Genomic DNA, 23,733 nt, shown 5'->3' with positions numbered 1-23,733 from the left:
AAATTTGTCATCTCGCACTTGTTTAGGTAAAGATAAAATTATGAATACCCTAAATTAAATCTCAAAACTAAGACTCAATATTTTAAGAAAATTAACAACTTTTAAAGGATTAGTTTCCCTTACCTTAAAGTAGATTCTTAATATTGCTCTTCACTTATACAACTTCAAAGTCTAAAATAGCTTTATCTATCAAAGAAGAGTTTGATCCATAATTAGATCATGATTTTATGATTTCTAATTGATAGATATATGACTATAACGTAGAAAAGCTACATAAAGAGGAAACATAATGCTTCGGAAAAAAAGGGATAAAAAATCAACTTACTCAAAAGAAAAAATTGTTCAATCCAAAATTTTTTTAACTCCTCAATTTCGCCTTGGTGTAATTTGATTTTTAAAATGATGAGAGATTAAGGTTGAAAATTGAGATAAAAAAAAAAAGGTGAGAAAGGGATGGAGGTACGAAAAAGAGAGAAACCAAATAAACAATAACAAGAAATAACAAAATAGAGGGAAAACATGATTTCAAATTTTTAAAAATCTTTTTTAAACTAAATTAATATAAAGAATAAAATAATATATAAATATTATTTTAAAATAAATATAAAGAATAAAAAAATATTGGGAGAGTAAAAATGAGTACGATGAATATATAAATAAAAGGTGTTAATGTTAGGGTTTATGGTAAAAATGAGTAAGATAAATATACAAGTAGAAGGGCTAGGTCAGGGTTCAAGATAAAAATGAGTGCGATGAATATATTGTTGGTTCTCAAGTAAGTATTCACCAAAGTCCCACATCGAGTAATATGAAGAAGAAGAAGAGAGTAGCAGAAAAATACTATAAAAGTAAAGAGTTGGTTTTAGAGTTGTCACCACAACTTAATAGGTCTCTTGGGTGTATGAGGAGCTTGGGTAGTTGTGTGTCATTGAAAGGTTTGCAAATTTTGCTAGAAAAATTGCACTGTGAAGGGTTTACAATTTTGGTCCACAAAAAATTGCACTTTGAAGGGTTTGCAATTTTGGTCCATAAAAAATTGTATGAAGGCTTTCAATTTTTGCTCGAAAAATTGCATTTCGGTGATAATACTTCTTGTTGAGTGTTTGTGGATGTAGGCCTTGAGGTGCCGAACCACATTAAATCTCCTGTGTGCTTTTATTTATTTTTCTGCTCTTATTTGTGTGTGTGCTTCCGCTTGAAGAAATTACTATTTTTAGTGCGTGATTTCTCAACATATATAAGTATAAGCGTTAGGGATTAGGGTAAAAAGAAGTAAGATGAATATATAAGTAGAGAGATGTTGTTTGGATTTGATGTGTGTCCAAAGTCCTGTATAGGTAATAATGATAAGATCACTTATATGAAATTGAAGTACCATATCCGATAAAATTGAACAATATATGACTAGTATATAAGGAGTAAGTCACACATCGACTAGAAATGAGTAAAATTACTAGTATATAAGTAGAGTGACTCATAAACTAAGTGGAGAGGCTTTAGGTATTCAACGGTACGAAGTCCCACATCAGTTAAAAATCAATAAGTTGACTAGTTTGTTAGGGTTTGGGTTGGGGTTGGTGTTGGGTTTAGGTTAGGGTTTGAGGGGCTAGGGTTAGGGTTCAAGGTAAAATTGAGTACAATGAATATATAAGTAAAATGTGTTACTGTTAGGGACCAGGGTGAAAAAGAGTAAGATGAATATATAGGGAGAAGGGTTTTCAAGGTAAAGGGTTGTGGATTCAGGGTAAAAGTGAGCAAGATGACAAATATATAAGTAGAATGACTTGAAAACTCATTAAGAACAAATTTTTAGGATTCACTATGAGGTGCAAATCTAACATTGGATAAAAATGAATAAGATGATTAGTATACAAGTAAAAAGAACAAAAAATGATTTAAAAATAAATAAGATGACTACTTGGTTAATGTCATATTTAGGGTTATGATGAATAGGTTATGGTGGGATTAGGGTTAAGGTTATGATATGGGTTATATTTTTAAATTTATGTTTTAAAAATTTTGTTCAAAAGAAGGGTATTATTTATGTAAATTTAAATTTTTGTAATATTTTAAAATAAAATAATAAAAAATGGTTTATTAAAGAAAACAAGCAAATATTTATTCAAAAATTAATTGAATATAAATATCATTTATCAAAAGACCTATATGTGTAGTCTCATCCTAATATATTTTATAGAATATTTTAATATATGGATTGCTTAGTCCGAATCTCAATTTGTTATACTATATTTAATTGAAGGTTCTGAGTTAGTTCTCACCATTTTCTATAGTCGTGAAACTCACGTTTTTTTTTGTCTTTACCCGAAATTATTAGATTATTAGGAGATGTAAAAAAAAAAAAAAAAACATTCCACTATATTTTTAAAAACACATTTTTTTAATTGAAATTTATTTAAAATATGTTTTTATAGATATCATATATACCATTCAACGAATCTCATGTAGTTTTACAATTTTTATTTTTTGTAGTTAATGAAAAAATGCGTTAAAAATAATGAGTTAGATATTAAAAAAAAGAAAATATTGTGATGAATTCTTCTCCACCATGTCACGGCACAGTTACAGATCTTATTTGGTGAAGTTTGCATCCCATAAAATATTAATTGTGAATGTTATATAATATTAATTTAAGTGAGATCATTTACCACGGTTAGTTTAACAAAACAATCAAATAATATTGCAGTACCATTGGATCAAGTGTAACAAATTTGAATATAAAAGTCATTTGAAAAATTATGATTTCTAGATATACTTTCTATATCTAATGAAATTTGATTTGTAGTGAGACGTTTTCTTAGCTGTTACCAAAATTAATACTGTTTCTTTATCAGCACTAATAATGTAATTTTTAATATATATTTTATGTTTTTAATTTAATTTTATTATATACATGAGTTAAAAAAAGTGACTACAAATTAACGTGTACACAGTGGATACAATTTTGAAGGCTAAATATGTTTTTTCTTTTTTAATCTTGGTTTTAACTGAAAGTTAAAATTAGTTTCTAAGTTTTGGTCCATTTTAGTCCTAATTTCAACATTATGTGGATTTAATCCATTTAAGTAAATTATGTTAGGTTTATTTGACGTTTCACACGCACAATAATAATCTTTTAGCTATCACTTTTGAAACCTAAAAAAAAAATAACAAAATTTATTTAAAAAGAATTAAATCCACCTATTTTTAAATTTGGAGACTATTAGATCAAAATTTTCAAAATTTCGAAGAAGAATTAATTTCAATTTTCAAAATTAAAGGATGAAAAACATATTAATCCAATTTTAAAAAATATTTATGACCATCATTAAAATATTTGAGTTGAATTTTTGCATACTTAACAGAATAATTTTACTAATTACCATCAATTTTATTGAATAATTTTCCTTGAAAAATCTTAAATCTTAATTTAAAAGATTTGAATCTTGAAAGAGGTGGTCACCTGAACAAGCTAAACTTATTTTTGTTCACATTCTTCTAACAATTATTATTGACATTTGGGGAGATTTACAAATTAGACTTCTTTCTCTTATGTTTTTCAATAATTATATATAGTTTAAAGTATTTTTTCACATTTTTCTATTTTTATTTATTTTCAAATAGAAAAAAAAATTTACCTGAAATTAAATTAAATTTAAATTTTTAACGACAAAGATAAAATAAATAAATGATGATACTCGTGCTATAAGGGTTATCCAACTCATATATAAAATCAAATATATTTACATAATCTCAATACAATGCATAGGATTACAAGATCCAGTCAATGAAAGAGATTTAAAAAAAAAAAAAAAAAACTTTCATATTTGTACATAACTTGAAAAACAATAAAATTAATGACTAAACTCTTATTTGCTATCTTGTTCTAAACATATATAACATTATTTTCGTGTAGCTGAATTTACCAAATAATTATAAATCAGATTCATTCAAAACTTTTCTAGCTTTTTCTTAACTATTTATTTTATGTATGGTTTCTTTAACTTCTTCTTATGAGAATACCTAGGTCTATAAACAGAATAGTCATAATTTTAAATTTCATCAAAGTTATTATTATCTGCATTTCCCTTTCTTGCATAGTCACCCTTATTTATTTTTATAAACAATTATTTTTAATCCTAACACTAATTAAAAAACTATTTAGTATACGACAAAAATGAAAACTCTACAAAGAGAAAAGAAAATAAATGACAACATAAACTTACAATATTTTATAGACTACAATAACATAAATACAGAAAAAAAAAAACTTAAAATGAGTTTATGCACACTTTACAGTCAAAATTTAAAGGAACTATACTATTACATTTCTACAAATTAGTTTTTATACAGTATTTTTAGCCAACAAAGATTATAAATTGATTTTTATATTTTCTTTAATAAACTTTTTAAGGAAAAAATTGTGAAAATATATCCTAATTAATGTCCCTATATATATTATATATAATTTCCATAATATCTATAACTATGATTTGATGGTGAGGAAATAATCAAAGTGTGGAAATACATTGTTTCTTACTTACTAATTCATGGTTGAAAATGGTGAGGTGAAGCTGGTTAAGTTTCTATACGGCAAAAACTGGAATTTAAAGAACAAAAATGATAGTTTAACCCCACTTTGTAATTCTTTTCTTTTTTATTTCGAGGGTTTGAAATGTAAAACATATTTTTTAAATGACTGAAAATCAGATACGTTAATGGCGATTTAATTCATTCAAACTTTTAATAGGTCCACTTTTATTAATATGCATGTGAATACATAAATTTAGAGTAAAATTAAATCAATCACAATTATTAACATTAGTGATGCGTTATTTTATTTTATTAAATTAAAATTTTATTATTATAATTATAGATTTTTTTCTTATTTTACTTCCTAATACTTTTATTAATTTTAATATATTTTACAATTTACATTTATTATGTAATATTTTATGTATTTTTATTTAGAATTGAGATATAATTGAAGAGATTTAAATGTTTGATAATATGTTTTGAAAGTTACTTAGAAAATAATTGGAGCTTCAGAAAAGAGAACTTTTTATGTTGATGGATCTTTAAGTTGTTTATACTGTTTGACACATTTTTGCTTTAATGTTAAGTCAAATACTATGAAACGCATTTGAGATATCAAATAAACTTAACAAAATTTGATTAAAATAACTAAATTCACACATTTCGAAAGATGAATGACTAAATTAGTACAAAGTTTCAAAATAAACTAAAAGTTAAGAAACCAAAAACATATCAATCCTATAAAAAAAAATACTAATATTATCTTACAATCAATTGAAAAAAAAAATCCTTTTTATATAAAATTAAACATTAAATTTATACTTAACTTAAATATATTATTTATTTTTAAAAATTATTAATCAAAATTGTCATTACATATTTTTATTATTTTTTTTATACTCATATCACGATCATTATTATTATTCTTTAACTAATTTTTAATAACATTTAATCATAGACCTATTTTTTATTGCTAAAATAAAATAATGAAATCAAGAGTCGTGTAACACTTTTTTTTTGTGTCAAAATATTATTTCTATTGCCTGTAATAACCGTCATGATGAAACTTGGCTCCATAATTATGATGCAAACTGTGAAACATGAAATCAAAGATAAATGATTCAGCGTTTTTGGCCGTTTAGAGTGTCGGTTTGCAAAAAATGTTCAACACGTATGTTTCCCTGTTCCTCAGCATAAACTATTTTCTGACTTTCTTGTTTTTAATCACTATTCTCAGTGCCTTACCTTAAAACAGTATATAAAAACATTGATCATAAAAAAAAAAGTCGTTCTTTACATTTTCAAATGGAAAATTCATATAAAAGAATGGCATAACATTTTTTTTATCTATAAATAATAACATTATATGAGCATCATAACCCACTTGATCGTGCTGCATTATTTAATTCTCACATCAAAACTCATGCACATATAGAACGTGTCAAAAGAAAGACACTACAAATAATATCAATTTCAGGAGACTAAGGTAATTAATTCAGTCAACTTTTGTAACTTAAAATAAACATGGAATTGTTCGAAGAAGTTTTGTTTATAGTTAATCAACCAATAGTCTCTAAGCTTGAACTTTTCTTAATAAAATAATCTGATTTATTTTATCGAGAAATTAAATTGTTCTTATCAACATTGTTCTTTATTTCAAGTCTAAACCAAGCCAACTACAACTACGTAATTTACTTATTTTTCAACCCAAAAGTTACATATAAATTAATAAATTAGAACAGAATTTTTGAAACTTTTTAGCATGAGTATCGAATTTAATTTAATTTTTTCCTATTTAATTTTATTTTAAATATTATAAGAGAGAGAGCAACTTGTGTTTATATTTATTATTTAAGGTAATGTCTCTAATAAAGAAGAGAGAGAGAGACATTATTTGTATTTTCTTTCCTTAAAACATTAGAAATTCTATAATCATGGAGCTCATCTGAAGCTGGTGGAGGAACCCGCTACCACTCTAACGGCACATGCTTCTTCTCCGATCTCCACCTACCCTTTTACGCGCCTCTCACGTTCTTTTCATCCTTTTAACAGACACTCATAATCCCTGCATAAAGCCTCTTTCTTTTTACCCTTTCCCTTAGGAACACCGACACCTAATTCTCACATGAAACATTGAAAAAAGTTTATTTTTTTTCGCTACCCACTTTTCCCTTAGTTGTAATTTTCCATGAATAGTTCAAAGTTTAGAAAGCTGTATTCTTGTGTGGTGGTGGTGCTGCCTTTGTGGTTATTATGGTTTGGAGGTTCGGCCATGGCAGCGAGTGAAGGTGGCAGCAGTTCCAGAGAGCTCGACCAGACACCAACGTGGGCCGTTGCTGTCGTGTGCACTGTTTTCATTTTGGTTTCCATAACACTCGAAAAAAGTCTCCACAAAGTTGGGACGGTACGCAATTAATGAATGAATGAAACTCTGAATCTCTCTTTTTGTAATTATGGCTTTCATTAAATCTCTGCTGTGCGTTTGCTATTGAATTCAACTGTCTTTTCTCCATCTCTTCAATCCGTTTCAGAAATAAAAAAAACATCGTACCTCTTGCCCTCAATTTTATCTCCTTCAACTTAATTTCTCATATCAAAGTTTTTTTTTTTTTTTTCTGCTTGAGATGATTAGTCAACAGTTAGTTGTGGCATTATGTGCCTTATCACGTTTTTCCCTTGATTTGTCTGTGAGAAATTTTCAAAACAGGAATTTTGATTGAAATTTTGTCTTCTTCCATACAAATAAATTGATTTACTCAAAATCAAGCGTTTTCTTATTCAATTTATGGTTATAATAATTCATGCAAGTTTGTTGTTACACAATTTTAAATAGACGTTTTTGTTTATTATTTTTCTGTTTCTTGTTTTAATATGAGTGGATTTTATTTGTCTCTTTTCCCATTTTCCTTGTTGTGATCAATGATTATGATGGGTGTGTTTTGGAATTCTCTGGTTGTGGTGTTCTGTCTCTCACCGGTTGAAAATTTGTTCAGTGGCTTGGAAAAAAGCAAAAGAAGGCTTTGCTCGAAGCTCTGGAGAAGGTCAAGGCTGGTAATAATTCAAGTCAAAGGCTTCTTTTCAAGCTTTATGTGAAATAATCATTTGACTTGTCATATTTTAGTATATTTTATTCATTCTTTTTTTCCTGCAGAGTTGATGATTTTGGGTTTCATTTCTCTGCTTTTGACTTTCGGGCAGAGTTACATTGTCAAAATATGTATACCTCAAAAGCTGGCAGACAACATGTTGCCATGTCCATATAAATATAAGGATGCTGAAAAGGCATCAGACAATGGAGACAAACATCGTAGGAAACTTTTGTCTTATGAACGTAGATATTTAGCTGCTGATACTACCTCGTTTAAATGCAGCAATGAGGTATTTTACAACTATCTTCCCTTATTCTTTTTCATCTATTCTTTGTTCGTTTTTGAAAACTAAGTAGTGCTGCCTTGAAGAATTTTCTATTTGAAACAACTGCTTATCAGGGTAGTTCTTTCTTTTATTTCTCAATGTTTATTCACAGTTTTTTCTTATGCGAATCTTTTATAGCAACCATTCTTTGTAGTTATAATGTATTTTGATATGTCTTGTTTATTTATTTATAAGTAGAACACTGTAAAGAATGTACTTGCAACTCTACCTAAAATAGCCGCTTATATAATTGTTGATGTTTACAGGGATATGAGCCACTTTTATCCGTGAATGGTTTGCACCAGTTACACATTCTAATATTCTTCTTAGCAGTTTTTCATGTGCTTTACAGTGCTATCACAATGCTTCTTGGAAGACTAAAGGTCTGTTTGTTATTTTATATCTTTTAGACTAATTCATATATTTCTTCCATTTCTGTGCAAGGAATAAGAGTTACTCAACCTTATGCATTTTTTCTTCTTGCTTTCGAACTTTTAGTCTAAAAGATGAAACTAAACCCCGTTATAGTTCTGTAGAAGTTCCAAACCTTAGAGTTTTCTTTCTGCAGATACGTGGATGGAAGGCATGGGAGGCAGAGACTTCATCTCATAATTATGAGTTCGCCAGTGGTATGGGTTACAACACTGTATATGTTTATCAGTTTATTACCTTCAATTTTACTTGCAATACTATTAGTTTTGCATGAAACCTCATGCATATATTTGAGCACTTCCTGTTTATGTGTGCAGCTGCTTCAAGATTTAGGCTTACTCATGAAACATCATTCGTGAGAGCTCATGCAGATTTATGGACAAAGATTCCCATTTTCTTCTATATTGTAGGACCAATCTTACTAATCTCTATAGTCTAAATTTTCTTACAACATAGAGCCACCATCATAGGCATGTACTGTTTATTAAAGAATCAGAAAGGTGGTAACTTCAGTGGCACCAATTTGATTAATAAATTGAGCAAGTTTAGAAAGTCATGCTTATTTTAAAGTAATGATAACACATCTTTCATTTTCCAATTTCAGCGATGCTTCTTTAGGCAGTTTTATAGGTCTGTAACTAAGACTGATTACCAGACTTTGCGGAACGGGTTTATCACTGTGAGTCAACACTTGTTGTAGAAGAGTATGTTCTTTTACCTTTTCTTCTATATTGACAGTGAACTATAAATAAACATATATAGGTACACTTGGCTCCTGGAAGTAAATTTAATTTCCAAAAGTATATCAAAAGATCATTTGAAGATGACTTCAAGGTGGTTGTGGGAGTCAGGTAACACTAACAACGGTAAAATGTACACGCAGCCTTATATTATTATGAAAATGATACTATAACAACTAAATTTTGATAATTTTCTATTATAATCTGAGTTTCTTTAAGTGGCTTCCTAGAAAGTTGTCAAAATTTGATTGTTATAATATCATTTTCCTATTATTGTTATGTAAGTTTTTTTTTCTTGAAGATTTGACATGTGTGCTTACTATGTTGTTGTTGACAGTCCTGTTCTCTGGGCATCAGTTGTAGTTTACCTTCTCATCAATGTTAATGGTAAGCAACTTGTTTGTCTTTGGTGTCCTATGGAATTTGTTGATTTTGTGGTTGAAAATTCAACTAAGTTCAATTAATATAATTTCCAGGATGGCGCACTACAATTTGGGCAGCCGCAATTCCTATTGTTGTAAGCATTCTGCTCTATGTGTAGTATTAAAGGACAATGATATTTTGACAACTAAATTTTGATAATTTTTACTTATAACTTAAGGTGATATCTTTTAAGTGGTTTTGAAATATAGAAAAATGAGAAAATGGAAGAATGGAAGACCATTTAGAAGATCTCACCTCAAGTTGTTAGAGAAAGTTGTCAAAATTTTATTGTTAAAAAATTATTTTCCATTATTAAATTCTCAACTTGGCTGGCAGGGATAAACTATTACGAGTCCTTTGATTGGTTGCAGATAATTTTGGTAGTTGGAACAAAACTTCAAGCCATATTGGCAAAGATGGCGATTGAAATCACCGACAGACATGCAGTTGTCCAAGGAATCCCTCTTGTCCAAGGGTCAGACAAATACTTTTGGTTTGGTCAGCCACAGTTAGTCCTTCACCTTATTCATTTTGCTTTGTTCCAGGTATTCAATAGATTTTCTTTTCGTATTAGAAACTAATAGAAGAGTTTTTGAAAACCATTTTACTGAAGAAAAAAAAACCATATTTTCGCGTAGAGGTTCTCAAATAAGCCTTCACTTGTAGTTGAATGCAACCTTATCATGTTCACGCAAATCATATTCTTTTCTGATAAACTATTAAGCAGCATAGGAGCAATGACATTTTCCAGTAGTTTGAATTTGCAAACTCAAATTCAAATGTATATTTCAAGGAGCTTTATTTCATGTTTCAGAAAAGTTAACAGCTAACTGGTTTTCTTACACTTGCAGAATGCGTTCCAAGTAACATATATCTTGTGGATATGGGTAATGAAGCTCATTGGTTAATGGTTTATGTGCTTTTTGTTGTCTATTTTCTTGAATAATCAAATAAAACTTTCTTTACCTGCAGTATTCATTTGGGGTGACAAACTGTTTCCGTAATGATTACAGGCTTGCAACAATAAAAGTAGCTTTAGGGTAAACCTTTTCTTCTGACATTCTCATGGATATGGCTCCGACAAAATCATAGTTAATTTGATTATTAATTCTGATGGGTTTTATGCAGGATTGTGATGCTATGTCTCTGCAGCTACATCACCCTCCCATTATATGCTCTTGTAACTCAGGTATACCTACAAGGTTTTGTTTCATTCTATAATACATGTTGTTGATGATTGAAAACACACTTTGACATACACACGCAGATGGGTTCAAGGATGAAAACAGCGATCTTTGACGAACAAACAAACAAGGCTCTAAGGAACTGGCACATGGCGGTGAAAAAGAAGCAAAGGGTGGTGAAGCTGGGAAAGTCCAATGCAGAATCAGTTGCTGGAAGCCCCACTCCTTCAACTTCAGCAGTGCACCCTTCTGGGCCTACACTTCACCGCTTCAAAACCACCGGCCACTCCACCCGCTCGCCGTCGTACGAGGATCAACATCATGAATATGAGTCCGATGTTGAGTTGTCTCCTGAGTTGTCCCAAACAACCAGCTTCATTGTGAGAGTGGATCATGCCGATCACCAACAACTACAAGAACATGAACACCACACTGAGGAAGAAACCACCTCTAGTGAGGAAGCTGAATTCTCGTTCAAACCCAGTGATCTTGTGGAAAAACCACCACATAACTTATAATCATATATTCATCTTTTTTTGTTTGATTTATATTTAGATACGTGGATTTTGTACATTCTTCTTCTGCATAATTCACTTTCCCCTGTTCGCCCTCGCATTATATATATCCATGTTTTTGAAGTTCATACTTTTGATATACAAGGCTACAAGAACCAAAATGAAGAATGAATCTTTTAAATAAAGGTAAAAAGAAGTATTAAGTTTAATTGTATTTTTTATTTATGGGGTATTGCAATTGTAATATTTTAATCATGAGTCCATTCTTTACTTTAATGTGTCTCTGAATTATACTGATATTTATTATAAATAAAGCACATAATCCACATATGAAATATTAAAGTTTCTCCGTGTAATACTTAAAAAACTGAAAAGCACACCATTACGGTACATAAATAACTAAAAAATACAGTTAAATCAAAATATTATAAATGTACAACTAAATTGTATTTTTGTTTCTTGACAATCACTTAAATTAAACTTTTTTACAAAACATAAATACAATCTTTTTTTCTCTGGTTTTTATTATGTACTTTTCTTTGTTTGGAAAGACCACCATAAAGCGCCCCTCCATTTTTGTACTAAAACTTTGAATTAAATATGTTTTGATATTTTAAGTTTTAGTGAAATTTGGAATTAGTCATTTTTTGAAATTTTTAACCAATTTAGTCATTTGTTTTTAAAAATGCATGAATTTAGTCATTTTAACCAAATTTTGATAAGCTTATTTGACATTTCAAACACGTTTTATGATAACATTTGAGTTAACATTGAAGCGAAAATGTGTCAAATGATATAAACAATTCAAATACTATCATGAAATACACTTGAAATGTTAGATAAACTTAGTAAAATTTGGTTAAAAAGATTAAACTCATGTATTTCTAAAGATGAAGGACGAAATTGGTCAAAAGTTTTGAAGAGAATTTAATTCTAAATTTTACTAAAACTTGAAAAAAAACATATTTAACCCTAATACTTATATATATATATATATATATATATATATATATTGCTTAATTATATTTTGAATTCTTGATAAATTGGAAACTTTCAACTGAGTTAAATTAGTCCGTGTTAAAGTTTTGTGATTTATTGAGTCTTTCAAATTTTTAAAACAAAACGTTTTAATTGAGGATTTATCATTAAATTTTACTATTAACTGTAAGATGTGTGATCATTATCTTACACGGTTATTCTACCTAAATGTCATTACATAATACTTTATTATAAGATATTTTAACCATGAAAATCTCCTTTAAAGATTTACTGTATTTAATGAACATGATTCTTAAAATAAATTATAATTATAAAAGTAAAAATATAAAATTAAAAGATAAAAATATATAAAGTTATTAATTATAAGGTTAAATAATTAGATAATAATAAAATTATCAAATTATCAAATACAAAATAAAAAAATACAATTTTATAACTTTAATATTATAATTTTATAATTATCTAATTTTACACTTCGTATTTTTATATTCTATAATTTTATAATGTCATAATATCATAAATTCAAAATTTTATAATTTTTTAATCTTATAATTTTTGTAATTTTACGATTTCATAATTATATAATTTTATATCTTATAACAGCTTAATTATGAATATAAAAATATAAACAGTAAAATTAGATAATTAAAAAATTAAAAAACTATGAAATTAAAATTGTATATTTTATTTATATTAATAATTTGATAATTTTATTATTATTTAATTATATAAATTTATATTTTATAATTTTATATATTTTTAATCTTTTAATTTTATATTTTATAATTTTAATTTGCTTTGAAAATAATTTTCGCTAAATATTATAAATCTTTAAAGGAGATCCCGGTAATTAAAGTCTCTTATAATAATAAAATATAATAAAATATTATGTAACTATATTTAATGATAATCACAATATAAAAGGAACTATCATGCCATACAGTTTGACAGTAAAATCTAAGGACAAAGCTAATTTAAAAGTTTTAGAATTTTGATGACATAAAAATTTAATAGGTACTTAGTTAAAAAATTTCAATTTTATCATGTATTCAACATAATTAAATCTCTGTTTTTTTTTTGCTTTTGAAGTGATTCGTGGGTTGACCGAAATAGTTTTAAATATTTATTAATAATTTTGTGATATTAAAAATGAAATAAATATTATGATGAGATAAGTATATATATATATATATATATATATATATTTTTTTTTTTTTTTTTTTCAAAATAAAATTTTAATGAATTTGGAGGAAAATAAGACTGAACTAAATTGTTGATTGTTTACAAAATAAAAATGAAATTATAAAGGGTTACTAAATTCTTGGGTTTGTTATGTGAAAAGTACATGATTGGTTTAGAATGATTTGGAAAAAAACATAAATGAAAAGTGATGTGGTCTATTTTAATGCAAAGACAATGAACTTAAGTAGAAAATTTATTAATCTATTTGAATAATTCAATTGAAATAACTAATTTATGTATATTTTTTATTAAAAAATTAGTTGAGAAACAAAAATATTTTAAAAAAAAATGTTTAATGATGTTTTAAGTCTTGATAAATTTTAAAATTTTTAATTGACTCTCTAATACATTTATATAGTAATAAATCTAAATATTTAGATTAAATCTCGTCGCTTTTAACCTCTTTACTAACTTAGGCGTGTGATTATCAAATGGTTGACGTGGTTATTACCTTTTGACGTCACCTCATTCAATTGTATCAAATGTAATTTTATTATTTAAAAGTTTTACAAATTATAATTTTATAGTTTATGATTTTATAATTTTAAAATTTTATAAATATGACAATACGACGATACGAGAATATAACGATATGATCACATAACAATATGAGGATACAACGAGAAAACAATATAACAATATAATAATATGACAATATAACGATAAGACGATATGACGATATAACGATAAGACGATATGACGATATGACAATATAACAATATGATGATATGAAGATATGACGATATAATAATATGATAATATAACCATAACACGATATAACAATAAGGCGATATAGGATACGATGATATAATGATATGACAATATAACAATAACACGATATAATGATATAACAATATAACAACATGACAATATAACAATATGAAGATATAACGATATGATGATATAACGTTATGAGAATATGATAATATGACGATATGACGATATAACAATATAGTGATATAACAATATGACAATATAATAATATGATGGATATAAATTTATCAAGGACTTAAAATATAATTAAGCCTTAAAAATATTAATAATTTAATAACATTAATAATTAATTTTCAATATTAATTATAAAAAAATTATAGAAAAGCCGATAAATGAAGTTATTTTGAAATAAAAAAATCAAATATTAGACAAAGAATAAACTAATAATTTGCCAAATAATTTCCATATATCTACTCTTCCTTCTCATTTCATTTTTTTTTTTAATTTTTTTTTCTACAAATGATCACAAATCACTTAAACCAATTACACACAATTCTGTTTCCTATACAAGTGTTCACAAACAATATTCATTAAAGAATAACATATACTGAACAATATATACAAGAACAATGTAATTGGTTGACTCAACCTGACTATATTTTATTGTCTCATAAAATAATTATAGTTTAGTTTGTGGATAAATTAACTAAGATCGTAATAAGTCATCAATTTACAACTCATCATTCAAAGCAATTGAACAAATATAATAAAAATAAAATAAAAACACATATATTTAACCATGCTTAAAAAAAAGTGAAATCAACCTATTTTAAATGTACAATAATAACTAAATAAAATAAATTAAGAAAACAAAATATCTTTAACATGTTGATTCGTAAATATAAAATGAGTTAAGCTGGAATTTGAATTCTTTCTTGATTTTTTTTGTGTTATTCTTTTATTGTGTTTTCATAATATACTGATTATCACTAATTTTGATGTTTTAAAATATATTAAAAAATTATTTAAAATACTAACACAATATATTTTTAATACTTAGCAGAAGACAGCACTAAAAAGACCAATAAAAAAATCTAAACTTGTTAAGCTGAATTACATAATTTCTTACTCATTAATTTAATTCATAGTTAATTAACCCTCATAACTCAGTTTGACTCGGTCATCGAGTGTATTAGAATGGAAGGGAAGTGGAATTGTAATGATCGCTTAAATATTTGTGGGATTGAGAAAAGAAAGTAGAAAGAAAAAGAAAGGAAACCGTAGCGAAAATGACCATGTCAGTGTGCGTTGAATTCGAAGCCAAAATGATAGGTTAACGATGCATATTCACATTCACATTACAAAGCAAATTCTGGTAAAGAAAATGTTTCCTTTGTGTAAACAAAATCCTAGTCCTACCATCATATTATAAATGTTTTTATTGTTGGACACAGTTATGTTCTCTATAAAAAATGTGCGATCTTAAAAAATATCAATTAGCTTATGTTTTTGCAGCTACTTATATTCGCACTGTGAGATATGAATCTGATAAAAGGTTCCAAGTGGCAAAATTTTAGTCAAACAAACACTGCGGGAGGTGAACTATACAGTCAGAACTGTGTAGTTTTCTTTACAAAAGTCTTTGTCTTTTTACCGTTTATGTTTATATGTGTCACACTATTCAAAGGTTAGGTATTCATACAAACCATTAATAGAAATTAGTAATAAGAAAATGTACATAATTTTCATATAAAACTAAATTACATATCTTTAATAATAATAATCATTTTGAGTCGTTATGAATTGATATTTCCTAATTTCTAAAATTTATATATAAGAAAAAAATCAGCGATAAATATGCTAGATATACTTATTTCATCCTTGTGGGAATTATATATTTTTTAAAATTTCTATTTCATTCGAGAATCCGTATAGAAGTAAAAAAAAATGTGAACAATAAAAGATCTTAAAGTAGAGTATATAATGTATTTTCGAATAAAAGATTTATTTAGGAATTCTTTTATTGAAATCAGATAAACAAATATTTAATCACGAGAAAACATTCACAATCATTCTCTAAAATGTGTAATTGATCAAATAAAATTTTGGCTATTTATCAATGTTATGATTAACTTCTATAAGTAAGGATTTTGAAAATCCAATCAAATACGATTGAGATTTTCTTTCATGGCTAAATATTCAAGGGAAAAATACGGTTTTGGTATCTGAAATTTGACACAAAATTTAAATTGATCATTGGTCATGTATTTTCAAAATTAGTGGTATTGGTTCTATTTTTGGATGGCATTAAAAAAAAATTGCATGACAAAAGATGTTCCACTTCACTAGGAAAGGGTTTGACACGAGTGGTGACCTGATTTTGACACATGTTTTTTTTAATTAAATTTCTTTCCCCTAAACTGATACCAAAACGCTTGTTTTACCCTTTGGGTGTTTTTTTTTTTTACTTAGTGAATGTAACCAATATGGACACAACATTAGAGGTTGCAAAACTGCAAAAACCAACAAGGTAAAAAATGTGTACTATGTACATTATATTTAAAGTTTAATTACAAATATTTAACCTAATAAATACATATTAATGATAGAGGAAAGACCAGAAAAACAAGAACAATGCTGGAAGTGAATGTGCATCTAAAATGACAAGGAAAACCATGTTCAAATCTACGACCCGAGCACATCACACACATCAACTAGTAGGGAAGGAAAGAGATCTAAGAAAGTAGGAGCAACCACAACAGTTTTAATAGACTCTCAAGCCAGTTCCAACAACCCACCTAGACAACCCATGTGACTTATTTTGAGATCTGTGTTATTTTGTTATTGTCAATGATAGTGGACCTAATTTTATTTGTAACTTTGGGGAGTTGTGTTTCGGGACCTATGTTATTATGTTGTAGCTAACTTTGAATAAGCTTTTGTGTAAACTTTTTATGGGACAAACATGACCAACTTGTTTGGACCATTTCTTATCTTTATGACTAAATCAAATATAACGTAATATCTTCTTTATGATGTTGCTGTGAATTATAAAATATCTTGTTTATGTTCTTTGAGTGTTTGTGTTGTATTAGTATGATGAATGAGATTTACCACAAAGGTACTAACATAGAGGTCAAATTTTAAAACATATACGTTATTTATTCATGATAACAGAAAGACCACTTATATCTGAAACCAATCACACACTGACTGAAAACAACTAAAACTTACACAAAAAGACTAATAATACTGAAACTTACACCACAAAGACTGGTTACAACTGACTTTAACAACACACAATATTTCATAACGTTCATTAGGCACTGCCCACGAAGTAAATACCACTTACAATTGATCTTCATGACAAATAAAACACAAAACATAACAATAAACACCCATGATACTAGGAAAAACCACATCTTAATTTGACTCATTTTTCTCCTTTCCATCAACTTCTTCTTCAACTTAGCATTCTTCTGGAGTACTTTTACAACCATTCTTTCATTAACACAAACACTTTCCTCTTCTTTTTGTAAGTGGTGAAAGAAGTAATTACCCAATAAGGGGGGAGGGTTGAATTGGCCTTTTCAACAACTTTAGTTCCTTTTAAACTTGTAAAAATATCTTTGATTGAATCAGAATACCAAAGAAGTCATAATGGAATTACTATTGAACCATGCACTTTCAATCTATTGAAAACAAAGTTAACAAATTGATTTCATTAAACAAATAGTCAACCAAACAAATCAGTATTTTCAACAATTTAAAATATAAAAACAGTCAATTAAAATATTGGAAAATTCTGCAGAAATATGAATTTGATGATTAACTTAGAAACAATTTTTGAAACTTATCAAGATTAATTCCAATCAACAGTACAAATGGAAACATAGTCTCAGATTACGTTAAATCACTCAAGAACTTTTAAAAGATTATTAAAATCAGATTTCTTAAACTTTTATATTAAAAACCAAGAGAGGAGAAAGAGATACAAACTCAAGCACACAAAATTTTATATTGGTTCACTCAAAACTGAGTTATATCCAGCTTATTAAGGTAACTTGAGCCTGACTTGCATTACTTCAAAAGATTTACACAATCCACAAGATTACACTTTCAAAATATTCAAAAACAAACACCAAGACTCTTAGATCCCACAAGAGTCTCAACACAGTACAACAAGATCTCACTTGTAGACTTGGAAAACCACCAGACAACACCCAAAAACCTGATAAAGATCAAACCTACGAATAGCTTATAGTTCAAATAAAATCGTAACCTATATAATCTAGGTGTCTAGGTATAGATTACGGTTCACTACATGAATTGTAGTCTATAATTAGACACCCAAAGTATATGTTATAGTTTTATGGTGAATTGTAACCTATATAGCCCTTAAATAAGGTTAATTTCAGTATTTTGTACTTGACCCATTCATAATATTGTCGCCTATCTTGTCATTATGAGTCATTTTTAGGTTTTTTGGTTTTGTTCTCTTCCTTCAGTGCGTTTAGGTTCGTGAAACTTATTTTTCCTTCCTTTGGATGTGTTAAGGTTCATGAAACTCGTTTTTTCCTCGTATGAGTATACCACGAGAGTTTATGAAAAATATGAAAAATGATACTATGATTCTCATTTTTTTACTTTCATCTTTACTTCCTGACAGGGTCATTAATTTGTTCAAAAATAAAGACAGTGGTATATTAATCAATGATTCACACTAAACCACGTCAATAAATAAAGGATGAAAATATAAAAATAATTAGAATCATAACATCATTTTCTAAACTATATATGCAGGAGTATGATTGTAAATCACAATTTTAAGTTGTCTTCTTATTTTTACTACACTTTAACATATTTGTAGTGTAGCATAAAAACATATCTCCTCACTTCACTGATTATTAATTTTAGGTTAATAAAACCGTTGTATATTTATTGTTAGTTAAAAAGAAGAATTTAAATAAATATTGACTTGACCCACTCTGACTAAACATTTCTCTTTTGTTTCTTACTTACACCCTGTGCTCTGCTGCATCTTCCTTCATGTTTCTTCCATCACGCATCTCTCTCCGCCCATTCCTCAGAAAGTGCCAACCCTTTTCTTTCACCAATTACTTTCCTCCATCATGCAATGGAACTATTAACTCCAACAAATAAATATATATCAATGTTCAAACATCTTTCTTATTATTCTCTTATTTTTTCGTACCCAAGGACACATGGTGAAAGAGGAAACGATGCTGCTTTTTTCTGCACTGTCACGCATCCACTGCCCAATTCAGAAACAAATAATGGGACTCACGTTCCCTTCACTCCCTGTCAATCATTGATTCGGAGTTGCAACATCATTAACTATTCAAATTATTACTATTATTTTTCAGAAACAAATGTTTTTGATTTTTCAAGAATCGAAAAGGCCCGACCATACCCCACCCTCTCAGACACTTGCACATGTTTAACGAGCCTTAGTGCCATAACCAAAGTACCAAAACTCAAAAGCCTAAAAATAAAAAACAAACGCACTGCCTCAAATCCTCTCCTCCTTCCCACTTTCTTTCTTGTCACTGCTTCAACTTCGTGTTACATTATGTTAACTTACCATATACCCATAGGCTTATAATTTTTCCCAAACATACACAACCCATTATGGGGACAATTTTTTTATGTGCAATCAATTCCACCCATCTTTTAAAGCGCCTCTCTTTCTCTCCCACCAAAAAGGGGGAAAAAAATTCCTTGCATGAGAAACCGAATTTGGCTGAAGAGATGGGGTGGATTAGTGTTCGGATTAGACATCTCTCTACTCGCTAAAACAACACCCTCTATTTCACCTCACATTTACATCAACTTTTTCTAAAGCGCAATGCTTTCCACCTGTATCCAGAATCTACGATCTTCTTCTGATGTTAACATGTATTTCACATATACATATATAAAAAAGATAAAATTTTAATTATTGGGTTTGGGTAAATTCATGAGATAATACTAAATAGACTGAGGAAAAAATGACTAGGGACAATAGAAAACAGGTTTCTGAGAAATGGGCAGAGAGAACATTGGTGTGTGTACTGAGCAGTAGTTTATGTTTTGTTCCAAGAAACACGAAAAGAGAGAGAGGGCCAACTACTGGTTATTTTTTTACATTATCGGCACTCTTTTTAAGAACTCTAAACAAAGGTAAACTTGTGGTTTTGAACGCCCACAAGTTGATCACACAATCAGGATGCTGAGGTAGTAAGATACAGCTGCAAAATCCCACCTTTAAATTTTTGTGCCGCAATTGGCTACAAATTCATCTCTCTCCTCCTTAATTGGGCTGCACCAATTTTAAATGAGATTCGAATTTATGAATTTATTTCTCATATCTTACTTTATTCTTCAACAACTCAAATATTAAATAGCACTAAATGGTTTTACATGTAGTTACACTGTTCGATGCGGGGACTCGCAGATAAAAAAGATAAAAAGGAAAAGAAGTTTTATTGTTTTTGAAAACATAGGGCTTAAGAGATAAGGCAAGAAGGGGGTTTGGGGAAGGGTTAAGTTATGTGGAGTTTTGTCCCTTACCACCCCCACCCACTTGCAGAAGGGGCCACATTGTTGTACCTACCAAACAAACAAACAACTCCTTCACTTCTTCTTTCTCTTTCTATCTTCCTTCTTTCTAGTCATGATCTTGACTCAAGTCTTCTTGCAACCCTTAATCCCTTATCCTCAACCGCACTAACCCCAATTTTTTCCACTATCAACCCCAAACCCTCCATCAATGCAACCTATTAATACCTACCTCAATTATTTAACCCCCCAAACCCAAAACCCAAAACTTCACTCTCTCTTTCTCTCACACTCTTATTCTTTCAATTCAACACCTTTCTTAACAAGAGATACACACACTCTCACACAAATGACGCGCATACTCAGAATTCTCAAATCTGCCGACAACGCCTCCGCGATGACAGCGGCGGCTCCGCCGCCGGAGGCGGTGGCCCTGGAGTCTGATTTCGTGGTGATTCTGGCGGCGCTTCTGTGCGCTTTAATCTGCGTGGTGGGACTAGTGGCCGTGGCGCGGTGCGCGTGGCTCCGGCGAGGGCCAGGAGGAGGAAACTCGCCGCGGCAGGCGGTGGTGAACAAGGGTCTGAAGAAAAAGGTGCTGCAGTCGCTGCCGAGGTTTGCGTACGTGGACAGCAACCCGAGCAAGTGGGTGGCGACGTCGGAATGCGCGATTTGCCTCGGTGATTTCGCCGCCGGCGACGAGATTCGGGTTCTGCCGCAGTGCGGCCACGGCTTCCACGTGTCCTGCATCGACAGGTGGCTCGGGTCCCACTCCTCCTGCCCTTCCTGCCGCCAGGTCCTCGCCGTCGCCAGGTGTCAGAAGTGCGGCCGCTTTCCGGCCACCGCCTCAAGAAGCGGCGCCAGCGAGCCCGAATTGAAGTCTAGAGAAGACAGCAATGCTGCTTCGATAAGTAATTGCAATAATAACAACGGTGATGGCGGTGGAAGTGGTAATCACGCGAATCATCACCATAGCCATCACTCGAACAGTGGGTTCTTGCCCTGAACATAGTTTTTGTATTTATTAGTTTTTCTTTTTACTTTTGTACCTTTTAATCCCTTCAAGTTAGTGGATCAAAGAGATCGGAATTCTGGCAATTTTTTTCTCTTCTTCTTCTGTATCTTGCACAGATTAGATTGGCGCGTAAGATAACCATGTGAGTGAGACACTGATGTAATTAACCTAATGGGAAAAAGTTGAAAGTGTGAAAGTGAAACACTGTTTTCTAAAATTAACATTGCATCACTCTTAGGTGGAACTTAGATTCTGTGTTGGTGTCTAAAGATCAGTCATTAGTACAGTATTTTGTTTTTATAATGTGATGGCATAAAAAACACTGTTTTTTTAATACCTATTTTAAACTATATTAAAAGACAGAAATGCAAGATTGTGTAAGAATGAAAAGTGAAAACCCTATCTTTTTAACATTGAAATGATTGGAGTTCAGTCTTTTTAATGATTTCAGATAACGGAGTTAAAAAAATGTGTAGGGAAAAAGATGGCTTTGCTTGTTGTTGAGTGTTCTTTTTTGTGCCTTTTTTTTATTTATCAGTTAGTGCCACATTTTTTTTCTGAAAAGGATAAATCTAGTAGGGAAAGTTGGTTAAATTAAAGATTTTATCCAAAACTTACTATTCATCCTTTAATTTAGTGTTGTTTTATTGCTTTTTGGAAGGATTATTATCTTATCTAAGAATTTAATGCCCTAATTGTCATTAGTAAAAGCATTTACCAATTTTATACAACAAGAATATCTTTTTCCTAGAGTTGAATTTAGATATTTTTACTAAAGGAATCAAATTAGATTTTATGAATACTCACTATTCACGCTTTAATTGAGTGATATTTTTCAGAGTTAGATGAAGATATTTTTACCAAATGGGTATCAATTTATCCAATTCTATCTTTCGAGTGATTTTTATTTCTTTGGAAGGATTATCTTCCGTACAAGTTACAGTTATTACCCATGTGTAAGTTTTTTTTTTTACCTTTCTGGAGTTGAAAAAGTGAGAAACTTTTTGTTACAAAGTTTACCAATTTATAATTAATTGGTGTACGAAGAAATTGAATTAAATTGTCACAGTGAAGACACGATGGTGTTCATTTTGACAATGTCGAGAATGTTCGAGTTGCAATGGTGCGCACGGTAAGGCAAAGCATTGATTTTGTCGTTTTGACGAAGCAAAGTTGAAGGTACAAATACTGTAGATGTCATATCAATTAGACAATAATAATACGTTTTTAATATACAAAAAAAAAAACAGTGAAATTTAAACTTACGACTTTCAAATAAATTGTTTTAAAATTTTCATCATCATTATTCTGTTTTTAGTACTTAAAAAGTTATATTTTATTAAAATGAATACAAAGGTTATGAAATATTAGCATTATAATTTCAACGCAAAGATATTGATTTTACGGGTGCTACGTTTTAACACGATTTTTTACGTTGTTATGTTTTGCTTGTTTAGTACTGAGAAGGACGATTAATACTTCAATTTAAATTTAGAGATAAAAGCTTATGTAATTTTTAACTTTATTATATTATAATCTAGTTTGCAAAATAATTATAGTAGTGAAATAAAAAAGATCGTATAAATTATTTGTAATTGAAGTATGTGTGCGTACACACTTATGTGTGATTAACAATGAACAACACTTGTGTAGGTGTGATGGGTCACATAATCGATATGGAAATTCAATTTGACCTACTAATCCAATTTTATTGGATATCAATTTGGGTTTCAATTTTGAAATTAGATTTAATTATGAATTTAAATTATATTTTTAGTGATTTCAAATGAATTAGGTGTTATGTTTCCTTAATTAAAGTTGTATGGCATGTATTATTAATATTTTTTATCAATGAAACAATATTTTAAAGGACAATAATATTATTATTCTATTTTTTATTTTCTAACGTGACTTTGGATCATTAATTAATGTTCTACTATCTTTTAATTTGAAAGAATTAATAG

At 29.1% G+C, this 23,733-nt stretch overlaps 2 protein-coding genes across 2 annotated transcripts; both read left to right on the top strand.

Annotated features, from left to right (window-relative positions):
- Nucleotides 1-6,413: 6,413 nt before the first annotated feature.
- Nucleotides 6,414-11,344, top strand: LOC114174020 (MLO-like protein 10). Its single transcript, XM_028058752.1, has 15 exons — nt 6,414-6,937; nt 7,527-7,584; nt 7,685-7,911; nt 8,214-8,330; nt 8,516-8,576; nt 8,697-8,785; nt 8,984-9,058; nt 9,142-9,230; nt 9,457-9,506; nt 9,596-9,636; nt 9,914-10,087; nt 10,394-10,429; nt 10,515-10,582; nt 10,671-10,731; nt 10,810-11,344. Exons 1-15 carry the CDS (start codon nt 6,722-6,724, stop codon nt 11,242-11,244), a joined length of 1,797 nt encoding a protein of 598 aa, XP_027914553.1. The 5' UTR covers nt 6,414-6,721; the 3' UTR covers nt 11,245-11,344.
- A 9,475-nt stretch (nt 11,345-20,819) lies between these two features.
- Nucleotides 20,820-21,867, top strand: LOC114170353 (RING-H2 finger protein ATL8-like). The gene has a single exon (XM_028055831.1). It carries the CDS (start codon nt 20,969-20,971, stop codon nt 21,758-21,760), a length of 792 nt encoding a protein of 263 aa, XP_027911632.1. The 5' UTR covers nt 20,820-20,968; the 3' UTR covers nt 21,761-21,867.
- Nucleotides 21,868-23,733: the final 1,866 nt, after the last annotated feature.

Source organism: Vigna unguiculata, chromosome 2, assembly GCF_004118075.2.
Source record: "Vigna unguiculata cultivar IT97K-499-35 chromosome 2, ASM411807v1, whole genome shotgun sequence".
Taxonomy (NCBI): domain Eukaryota; kingdom Viridiplantae; phylum Streptophyta; class Magnoliopsida; order Fabales; family Fabaceae; genus Vigna; species Vigna unguiculata.
The sequence above is the reverse complement of the archived record's forward strand: the minus strand, read 5'-3'. Positions and strand labels throughout refer to the sequence as shown.